This window comes from Cryptomeria japonica, chromosome 9 (genome assembly GCF_030272615.1).
Source record: "Cryptomeria japonica chromosome 9, Sugi_1.0, whole genome shotgun sequence".
Lineage (NCBI taxonomy): Eukaryota > Viridiplantae > Streptophyta > Pinopsida > Cupressales > Cupressaceae > Cryptomeria > Cryptomeria japonica.
The window spans coordinates 468,371,500-468,383,585 of record NC_081413.1 but is presented as its reverse complement, the minus strand read 5'-3'; the positions used below and the strand labels follow the sequence as shown (position 1 = coordinate 468,383,585).

Sequence of the window (12,086 nt, the reverse complement as noted above, 5' to 3'; positions counted from 1 at the left end):
TGCAAGTAGAGAAGATTAATTAAAATAGGAAATCTCTAGAAGGAGCAGCAAGTCTTTGAGCTTGCGTCTATTCTTGAGGGAAAAATTATTGTTTGATGAGAAATAGCAGCAAGTCTTTGAGCTTGCATTAGTTCTTGTCTTTGTGTTGAAAGAATAAATTATTCCAGTCTTTAAGCTGTTGTCTTTTATTCGTTGTAAAATTTAGTATAGCAAATGGTAGATAGGACTTCTAATAGTGAAGTCTTTGAGCTTGATATTGCTGTCCCGTCCCAAAGGAAGTGACGGAAGTCTTTGCGCTTTCAGGAAACTTCATTTCCTTCTTTCATTTTACTTGAAAGTGGTTACTGCTATTCATATTTAATCGCTATCCTTTTCTGTGAAGAGAAAAGGATATTGTCTTTCTTGAAGAAAGAAGGAAGATTGCTGTCCCATCCTGTTTTTATTTCAGTTTTAGTTAGATAGGGGGAGCCTTCCTTTAATTAGGAGAGATTTTACTCGTGTGCTGTGGTTGAAACCACAATTTTGTATATTTCCCCAAGTGTACAAAATTTTCAACCAACAAACTTAGCATATATATATATTAGAAGAAGAATTTTCTTTGGCTATTATTTCTAGAAAAAGTGTGTCCTTGGAGTTTTAGGTTGTTCCTGGAACAAAAATTTCTTGGGTTAGGTGGGACAAGGACAAGGACAAAATATCACATTGCCTTTCCTTGTGTCCAACTTGGGATGTCCTTGCATAGGGAAGGATGTCTTTGAGGATGTTACTATTTGGGAGAATATCAAGGGACAAGATGATGGTCCTTACAACCATTAAAAATAGACGTTTAAACATGGAAAATATTAAAAAAAAAGGTTAGGAGATAAGTTAAAAGTCTAGAATTAGAAAAAAGGCTTGTGCGCTTAAGATCCTTGTGGCCATGAAGACCTTAATTTGGGCTTGATGGTGGGAGCTTCGTTCCTCAACCTTGCATGAAATTGTCATAGGGAACACATTTGGGGCATTCTTCTTGGGCTTGCTAGAGATTGCCGCCTCTAGACCTCCACTTTAGTTTTAGAGAAACAAATAAAAAATGATTTGTAGCTGCCCTAGACAAAAAACATCATTTTCCCCAATTTTTATGAATATTTTATTGTTTTTTAATTTCTTGAGTTTTTCTTTATTAAATTTTGTGTAATTGAATTCCTTTTTTCCTTTTGGTTTGTTGAGACAATCCCAATTTCAAGTAATGCTACTATAGTTAGAATCAAATGATTTAGAAATTAAATATAATGATCGTAGTGAATAATGTTCAATGACACAACTGAACTTTATTTGGATCCTCTTTTTCAAATTTTTCTCTCTAGGGAATATCTTGGGAAAATATTGAATCTTTTTATTAATAATTATAAAACATGCCATTCAAAAATTTGGGTGGTATATTAGTGTTTATTCTTTTGTTTGTTAATTTTGAAGCTTGGTACTCTTTTTGTAGATGAGGAATGGCAACTACAAAAACAATTAAACAATTTGCTTAGACTGTTTAAACATGGTTGCAAATGATACATTGTACAATGCTATGGTTGACTTGAATTTCTTAAGACCACCAACAGTTGTAGAGATAGAATGAAGGGAAGATTGATTAAGGAATGAAAGAGTGTGGGTGAAGAGAATTTTAGAGAGAATTGCTGAAGCCCTCTTTAGTTGACTGAAAAATTGATGTATATTTATTGTTATTTGTTATTGCTCATTTGCCAATAATACCAAAATATTCATGGAAGTCCCTTTTTGTTTGCACACCAAATAGGGTATTGTATTGCTCCTCTAGAGTATACATATTATTGAAAATTTGATGTTTATTTTAATATTATTTATTTGATTTGATGGCCTATTGTGTATTATTTAATCTTATTTATCATTTTAATCTTATTTATTGTTAACTTTATTTCTTATGTACATTTAATATTAATATCTAAACTAATTAAATTTAGATATCTATTGGTAGGTGAAATGAGGGAATCTATTGGGGGCTCTCACCCATAAAAGAACAAATTTAAATTAAAAAATTCATTGCCTTGTGCTAAAGCTTAGGGGAAGTGAAAGAACAAAGGGAAACCATAGAGAAACTTACTACTTGGAACCAACAAAAGTTCTATCAAGTATCAACTAACAAATAGTCACTTCTCGAGACTTTGTGCACATGTCATCACCAAGTTTTTGTATTTGATTAACCAAGGAGAAAAGCTCTTTACCTAAGTTTTCTTTGCTGACACCAAACTTTTCCATTCTATGGATACTGGTTTGAGAAGAATGGTTTATTTAGTCACCAGATGAGGTTATTATTGTTACAAGTTCATTAATGAAAAACATAAACAGCAAGAAAGTCAGAATCACTAATAGTACTTTGTTGGATCAAACCAAGAGATATCTAAAAACAAGCAATTGTTAATAAAAACCCTAAAATTACATCAGCTGTAAAGACATGTTTGCATACAGAGGTGAATGCTATATGTGGGGTCAATGCAACTCCCATAAGGGTAGAGCCCAACATATAGTTTCAAAAAGGAGCTAATATATGTAATAAGGAGTGTTGATATGTGAAGAGCAATAATTAGCATCAAAAGGGATGTGAACTACTTCTAAACAATATTTTTTGTAGCATTTCGCCTAGGCCTCCCACAAGTCACAACGACAAGAAAAAATTACATTGGCACAAAACTAAAAAGTCTTTAGGGTGTAAATGGTGTCTGGCTGAAAATCAAAGTCACATTGAAAACCATATGTTATCGATGGGATAAAGCAGATACCAAGGCGAAATAGGAATTTTGGCACAACACTATGAATCTACCATAGTCCTTGAAGGTTTCATCGAAAATAGAAGTCACACCGAAAAGGAGTTTGTCGGGGAGAAAATGTGGTCTCTGGCCGAAATACACATATTGGTGAGACATGCTTGGTCTGCCACACTCAGAAAGGGTTTTGTAGGAAGAAGGTTTCTCATCGAAAAAGAGAAGATATCGGCGAGATACACAAGAGTCCTACAGAAAAGGGGACTTGGTAAATCTAAAAAACCTTATCTAAGTAAAGCGCTTCCTCGGAAATACTTTGTCGACAAAACAAGTGGTTAGTCTTGCTGAAATCTTAGTTTCGGTATGGCGGGGAGGATCTAAGTGAGGTGTTTAAGGGTCTTTCGGTGTGACAATAAGGATCTAAGTGAAGAGTGATTGGTCTTGACGATAAACAGTGTCACACCGAAAGGAGCTCATTGGTAAGAGAAGTTTTAAGTCCCACTGAAAATGACAGTTTCGGTATGATAGGGAGATTCTAAGGAAAGGAAGATGGGTCTTGCCGATAAAGGGCTTCTCATCGAATGTCTAAAAATCAAGATGATATACATAGTGAAAAGTTTGATTTCGGTAGGACTATGACTAATGAGGAAGATATAAGGAGATCTTGCCGAAATGATATTACATGTCGAAATTAAGATATCGACAAAAGGAAACTTTCAGTATCCCTGAGGCATAAACATATATTTCGCGCTAAATAAGTGTTGTGTCAACACGAATTTGAACCATGATAATAAATGATCGTTCTGTAAAACAGCACAAATTGCTCAGCTGAAAATTTAAAGAGCAATACAATAGGGAAATAATTGTGGCAAGCAATTGTGAAGATTGTTGGAGTGAGGACGACGGGAAGCAGTGATTTAGAATTGGCTGAAAAATCCAAGTAAGTACTGAATTCGATTAAATTTTATAAAAAAGTTTGGTGTTTTTCATCCCTAGAATGGAAGGTTCGTCTAAAAAACCTAGGGTGAAGAAATTGAAAGAAAAGGAAACAGAGGTGGAAGTCTCACAAGAAACCAAATTGAAAAAACAAAAGGAGGGTTGACACTTAAACTAAGATTTGATTGATCAATTCCCTGAATCTTGCCCAAGGTCTAGATGAGTTGCTCAGTTAAAACCCGAAGAAGAAAAACTTGGGGATACGTATGAGAACTTGGGAGATATATGGATCCCACAAAGAGGTTTTTGAGTTGTTTTCATATCATTTCAGGAGGAGAAATAGACCAGAGCCAATTTGCAACTCATGGATGTGTAATCTAGGAAAATTGGTTGTTCCCAATGTTTTTATCAGTGTGGATTTGATTCTGGTAGTAGTAAAGAACTACAATCCTCAGACAAAGACTATATGTGATGCCTCTGGACAGCCCCTGTTGCCAATAACAAAAGATTATGTATCTAGAATATTCAACCTAGACCTCACTTATGATACTCCGATAGATCCTGTTCATCTAAACAATGAATACAACAAACTCAAGGTTGTGTATATAAGATGGAAACTGCCAATTCATAGGCCAAGGAAAGAAGATAATCTGCAAATATTTGATGAAAAACCCCCATTTGATGTAGACCAATTTGAGGAGTATTTCAAAAATACCTACTATGCAATATGTCAGGTCTTGGGTATGGAGGCTAAGCCTTTCATAGAGATTGCACCAATGGTGCTTGCTTCGGATATTCAAACACTTGATTCTCGCCCTTTTGACTATGTGTCTCAGGTTGTGGATGGGATTAATCATAGTTTGGGAGTCATTAAATGTAATTCTAATGAAATCTATTTCAAATACTACTCCTTACTCATGCATATGTTGTTGTATGTAGGTCAAGAAATAAGTTTGTGGATAGATAGCTTGAGAGTTACTGAATACGCCAGAAATGGGGTAAGAAAGCCAGTACAAATGTGGACACCAATATGGAATTACTGATATCCATGGTCTCAGTACTCGTACTTTGAAGAGTATTTTGTCCAACCATTATTGAAGCTTTTGGGATATCTCTACCACCAAACACTCTCTTTAGAAATTAGAAAGTTTCTCCTGCCAAAGGACTATGATGAAAGACAGATTGTCAACCACAATTGGGGTGATTGGTATGCTTCTATAGATTGTACTAAAATTAGGGTTTATGGATTTGAAGGTGCACCACTTCTACTTCCTAGGACAATATCGAACAAAATTGCCTATTTGGAATTTGTAAGGCAGTTGGCTGATTAAAATAACATACATTTGGGCTCACATGGAAAGCAATCTTTCATGCCAGGAAACATGTGCTTTGGGGAATTTACTGTGCACTCTACCAAAGGGTATGCTCTTATTGAATCAAAACTGGGTCATTATGGTTTGCCACATGGAGAGCCAGGAAGTAACTTTGACCCCGAAGAGTATATTAGCCAGGCAAGGCAGTCACAAAAGTTACGGTCTATTGAGCACATCCTAGTTGAGCAAGATGACCTCATTAGGAATATGGAGAAAACATCAGCCCAGGACAAATTAGAGGCATATGACAAGGTTATTAGAGTGGAGGAATGGAGAAAAAATCACAATGTGCCTAGTCCTTTTTCTTTTTCAAACATTCAAAATCCTATTGATAGGGTAAACAATATGATTGCACATATGGATGAATTCATTGAAGGGGTACCGTCCTATGTTTTTAAGAAAGGTTTCAAAAGACGAAGAAGAAAAAATAACAGACACTGGTCATACCTCTTAGAATAGAATGATTATAGAGGAACAACCTCTGGAGGATGTGTGTGATAAGAGAATTGGTAGGGAAGCATTTCATTGCTGATAATGATTTCATACATACCCCTGAATTCAGAACTTTCTTGTATAATTACAAGGGAAGGTTATTAAGAAAAATTGTGAATGAGATCACTGCGGAGAATGAGGATGACCTACTGCAAAATCTTCAGGATGAAGTGGATAGAGAGATGAATAACATGACCCCTATGAGGGGAAGACAACTTTTGCAGGAGGCAGGAATTGTAATTATCCCAGGATGGGATATGAGTTCCTCTATTGTCTTTGACAGTTTTGTTAAGAGTCAAAATGTAAAAGGAAAAATGTTACCTGAGCATGTGGATAAAATTTACTTCGGATCAGGATTTGATCCTAATCAAAAGGGCGATCTGCAGTGGGCCTTGTATCCAAAAGATAAAATGCCCATCCTCATTGATACTGATAAAGTTTTTGGTATTATCTTGGTGCAGAGAGTTGGAGAAGTAGATCCCATGGGCACTATAGATCTGAATGTTAATGTTGCTCAGTTCAACAAGGCACAAACTGAACACTTGGTCCAAGAAAGGGATGCATATAAGGCCAAGTATGAAAAATCAGAAGAACTTAGATTGAAGTGAGGAGAAATTAAAGGCGATAGCTAATAGGGAGGAGTTCTCATTTGAACGTGAGCAACAAGTGTCAAAAGCATTACAGGACACAAACTATTGGAGGTACTAGGCATATAAGCCTCTGAAAGCAATAAAGAAAAGGGAGGAGCAAAGAAAAAGGACCATATATGACATGATGGCAGGATTGATAACTCATAGATTTAATGAAATGATAGTAAATGCTAATGACTATTGGAGTACCTATGAAGGACCTTTTAGAGCTTTGTAGGAACATGCCAGACTTGTAGAGAGAATAAAAGATATATTGACAAAGTGCAAGATCTTGAATCATTCAAACTGCCTAAAGATATTAGAAGGATGTGGTCTAAACATCAGGAATACCATGTAGAGCTTGAGGATGATATGAGTCGACTGTACACAGAGGATAGAGAAAGCCTCCCTACCATACTGAATAGCGAAGATGGTTTACTCATCCCTTGAGAACAATGGAGGGAATTGCTATCAGAGGAACTCCCACAAGCATTGGATGAATCAACGATGAAGATCACGTCCTTGACAACATGAAGATCATCTTGAATCGGCTCTACAGAAAGGAATATGTTATGAGACATTTTGTTTCAAACATTAATACTTATAAGGAGCAAGAATACATAGACCACCTAGGGGCAGTTAATTTGTTCTTGTTGAGTCGTTAAAAGACTTGTTTAATTAGTTACACTTTGTAACTAAGTTATGTTTCATTTTCAAAAAGACATGATGTTTCAAGTTTGTTTGATCTTTCCTTATAAATGGAAGATCATTTGTTTCATGTAAAAAAAATATAAAGAAAAAAAATTTAATGCTTCTGCAATCAATATATCAATTAGCTTTTATCTTTTATATGGTGTATTCAATGTTGTGGATTCCTGTTCTATTCAACGTATTGCTTTGATTTAAGAATTCAAAGATTGTTTTGATATTCCTTATGGATGGTGGTTATTTTGTTATTTTAGTCTGCGATATCAAGGATTTTGTAGATTGATCAAGAGAGTTTCTGCATTCTTGAATGATTATTGTGTTTGCTTCTTTCAAGGAGAGATTAAATGCATGCATGACAATCATTGTAACCAAATTAAATCACAGAGTATAAAGGAAAAGAACAATTGACAACTTCACATCAAGTGTGAAAGTAAAAATTGTCCAGTAAGGAGAAGTTTGTGAGTGAATTCATTTGACTTTGTACCCAGTAATTGATAAGACAGCGATCACAATTATATATTCATAATTTAATCAAGCTATTTGTTTTCCTTTTATTGAAGTAAGATTAGGAATAGGGAAATAAGGTCATTCTAATTTCATGCCAGTCAAAGAGTGATCTAAGATAGGAACATTGTAACATAATCTGCCTAAATATTACCGGCTAATTATAACACATATAGGGGGAAGTTGGTGAATGGTACACTCGCCTTGGTTTGGCAAAGCCAGAAGAGAAAGGAATTAAGATCAAATCAATCATTCCGTTAGTTGGCCAAAATTGATTGCCTAACTTGATCATAGAGCTTGGCATCGTCTTAGAGCTTAGCAACCTGCAATTTTGAGCTCCAACATTGATCATAACCCTATCCTGGTAGGGGTTAAGAGCCTTTTAGGCTTAAGCTAGGGGCTCCCTCTTTCCCGCCTCAATGTTCCATTGGGAACCCATGTCCACAAAATTTTTAGCAGTGTTCCACAGAAACGCGTTCGCCCCCCTTAGGCCCGTGTTTCCGAGATGGGGACTCAACGTCTTCGTCGTCCCGCCATCACCACCAGTGATCCGCCGGAGACGCGGAAATGTCTCGGTGTCTCCAAGTTTCCTTGGCAGACAACTCCAAGTCTCCTTGAGAGACTCCCGAGCGTCTCCAAGTTTCCTTGGGAGACCCCCAGGCGTCTCCAAGTCTCCTTGGGAAACTACCATGCATCTCCAAGTCTCTTTGGGAACTCCCAGGCGTCTCTTGAGGGGCGAGGAGACTTGCAAGAATCTCCCATCCTACGTCTCTTAGACTCCTTGGGAGACCCCCAAGCGTCTCTTGAGGGGCAAGGAGACTTGCAAGAGTCTCCCGTTCGAACACATCAGACTCAAAATGCAATTGAAATTTTATTTTTTCTTAATTTTGAGCGATTTGAGCATTTGCCATTTTCTCTTTTGTAATGCTATTGCTATTTGCTACTCATTGTAATCATGTATCATGTAATCATTATTTGCAACATATGGGTTTTTTCATTTTTTCCATCCTATAGAAATAGGGGTTTCTCCCAATCTTGTCTTGCACATCAGGCACACTTTCTTTTTTAACTTGTATGCATGTGTAGTAAGACATTCAACTTGCTCCGTGGTATCAAATTTTTTTCTAAGTCTTAGAAAAGTGCTAATAGGCTTAGCTTTGAACTAACAGATGCTTACGACAAATGGAATTCTTTTCCCGACAAAGCGGCCAGGTCATATCCCTGGTATGTTGTAATTTTGTAAACTATGCCTGTTTGTTTTGTTATTCTTCTATGCTATCAATATGCTTTATTGGTGACTATTTAATATAAAACTTGATGGTCATTTAAATTCTATTTTTTTGGTGGAGGCAGGTGTCAATGTTGGAGATCATTTCTTTTCACGTTGTGAAATGATTGCTATTGGCTTCCATAGTCACTGGCTAAATGGGATAGATTTTATGGGAAAAAGCTTTGGAAAAATGGTAAGTTTATGTATCTTAACATTCATAACCATCTGGACTGCTATGAATATTTGTCTTGCTAGACAAAATTAAAATATATTGATGATAATCATAGATTACAATTGCAATTTACAAATTGTATTAGACATGCCCTTTTATCACAGGAGCCAAAACAGAACAGAACTGATTGCGATTGCAACCTTTTAACACAAAAAGTAAACATGCCATAATACTTAATAGCATTTCAATTCCTCATTTTGTCAAGTTCACAGGCAAAATGCTCGATATCTTTTTTTTTTTCATTAAAAATATTCTTAATTTGTGTCAGTTTTTGCTAGGAAAAACACTTCACATAGGACTTGCATTATTGAAGAAAGGCGGTAAAACATTTCACATAGTACATGCTTTATTGAAGAAAAAGGTGAAAAACATTGATGACTGAATTAAAAAAAAGTACATTTTGTAACCCTAACTTAATTAATCCACAGTCTGAATACTCAATCACATGCTAACATAGCTTCAAAATTGATCATATTACAATTGCCCTCTTTAAATAGAGTCACTAAACGAGTGACCTAGAAGATACAATTCATGTGGTATAAATCCACACAACTTAAATATAGATTTTGAAGTGCCATGACATCATTGGTTCACTTATAGACATTAAAGCATTATAAAGCATAATTACAATGCAACACTAATATTATAATATCCACCCTAATGTAAAATTGGAGGATATTCAACACATTCAGTTAACACAGGTAGCATATAGACAATAAAGCGAATCAAAAATATGACTTTTCCAGTCCATAATAGCTTTTGAACAATTTGTCTGGATTAAACTGTGTTAAGTTATTAACAAAATTGATGTCTCAGATTATACTTCATAATCCATCATCTGGATTAGAAGAACATATTTATCTACACTCGATGATGGATCACATGGTATGATCTGAAATGCCGGTTTTGTATGTTATTCTATCTTGATGATGGATCATGTAGTATGATCTGAAATGTCAATATTCTTAATAACACAACCCAGGTCATATTCTTCTAATCTTGATGATGGATCATGTGGAATGATCTGAAATGTCAATTTTGTTAATAAGTTAGTAACTCAACACAGTTTACATTAGAAAAAAATGTTCAAAAATTACGAGAATGTCTTGATGACAATCCTCTCTTCACAAAAAACTCTTTAAGACATAACTTCTCCCCAAACTTGACAAACTTACCCTTCATCAATGGCTTGGTCGTGATATTTGCCACTTGATCCTCTATCCATACATAACCAATCAAAATCTTTCGAAGGTTGAAGCTATAACAGTTAACAAATCTTTTGATACTTGATTTCAATATGCTCAGTCCTCACATGAAAGACATGATTATTGGTAATCTGAAGAGCACTTTGATTGTCACAATGAATCATCGTCACATCTTTCAGCACATTCAAGTGATCAAGCATCTCTCACAGTCACATTACCTGAATTGATGCTTGAGGTAGTCCAATGTACTCTACCTCTGTTGTTGATTGTGAAACACCTCTCTGCTTCTTGGAAGGCCGTGCAATTAAATGAATATCTTAGCTTGAAGATGTCCAAAATTGTCTTCTTGTGAGAATCTCCTACCCAATTTGAATTTGTCTAACCCTGGAGAATGCATTCATCTCCTCTATTGAACTTACATACAACATCTAGAGTACCCTTTATATCTCAAGATACCCTTTGCAACTTTCGTGTGACTACTTTGAGGTTCCTGCATAAACTTGGTGCCAGTTGAATGAAAAAAGAGATTTTGATGTTCCGTATGATGTACCTTGTCCATCCATATATCTGTTGTCAATTTAATACTAGGATCACATAGAGTTTGGCAAGTTTAGCATATTCCATCTTGAATTATGTCAACAACAATTTGGCATGCTTTGACTGTGAGACAATAAACCTATCCTATTCCTGCCATACAAATAAATCTGGAAAATAGTGAAGCAACCCCAAATTTTATCATTTCAAACTGTTAGGCTAATTGCTTATTCTCTTTTGTAATCAAACCACCATTACCCCCTATTAGAATTAGATCATTCACATAGAGAACAATAACGAGAATTTTCGAGTTATGCTTTGTTTGAAGAGTATAAGAGCGACAAGTAAGAGGATAAGATTTACAACCAATAGAGCAAGTGAATAAATAATATTTTTAAAGTCTATCCTAAAAGATAATTGACCATTATAAATAAAACATTGTTGTGCTCATCAATCTTGAGATTGCCTAGTGCCATAGTCAAATACATGAATTGGCATGTGCCACTAATCTTATACATAATTTGCAATTCCTTTGAATTCTAATATCGAGTGCCACACTTAATGAGTTACATTCTAATGGGAGCAACAACGTTCTAAAATAACATTGCTCTATCTTTCTAACATTTTGAACTATGTTGTTACGACATCAACTCGTCTCTAGGCAACTAAGGTGTAATTGGATCTTGGTTGACAACATCTCTAAACACATGTATTAATGAAAGAGTACTTGTGTTGTATTTTCATTCAAATGAATTCTAATTGATTACCAAGGAGAATCAACTGATCCATGGTGCTCATGTCCAAGTATGAAAAATTTCAAATGTTTTAAGGTTTTCTCTTATCACACCTAGAAAAAATCCCTAATGCTACAACTTATCCTTCTTGCCTTTCAATGTACCTGTAATTCTGATAGCATAAAGTGTGAATTATACTCTACCTCCCTATATGTGAAAACATGATGACATGGAGGAGCAATCCGGTCAATGTACCAAACCTTTCGAAATACGTGATGATACATGGAAGCAGAGTGATATGGAAGAGTAGAGTGGCACTGCTGTGGTTACCACCTAAATAACATAGTGCTGAAAGAGGAAAAAGAAAGAGGAGTTGGAAGAAGAATTTTGTTTTGAGTTTTGCTATCATATCTCAGTAAGAAAAACACATGCTATAAAACAAACTGAATACATAAAAAAACTGAGTGAAACTTGCAAAAGCCATTTAAGCCCTTGGGGCCTGTATGTGTGACCACTCACAAAATAAATTGCAGTGTCAGTGTGACCAGGGGCTGAACAGTAGCCACTGACTGCCTTTAGAACTTACCCATATGACCAATTGCTAAAAGTAAAAGGGAGCTAATTTAAAAGTTATAAAATAATTTAGTGAAAATTTTTCATAACTTTCATGTGGGCTTCCTTTTTAATTTTGTTTATTTCAA

At 35.5% G+C, this 12,086-nt stretch overlaps 1 protein-coding gene across 1 annotated transcript in view; it reads left to right on the top strand.

Moving 5' to 3' along the window:
* LOC131075930 (histone-lysine N-methyltransferase, H3 lysine-9 specific SUVH4) overlaps positions 1-12,086 on the top strand; it is a 122,946-nt gene that overhangs the window by 41,692 nt on the left and 69,168 nt on the right. The window contains exons 4-5 of the mRNA XM_058012893.2: positions 8,580-8,634; positions 8,764-8,873. Of these exons, the coding sequence (XP_057868876.2) occupies positions 8,580-8,634; positions 8,764-8,873 (165 nt within the window). The remainder of the gene's footprint in view (positions 1-8,579; positions 8,635-8,763; positions 8,874-12,086) is intronic.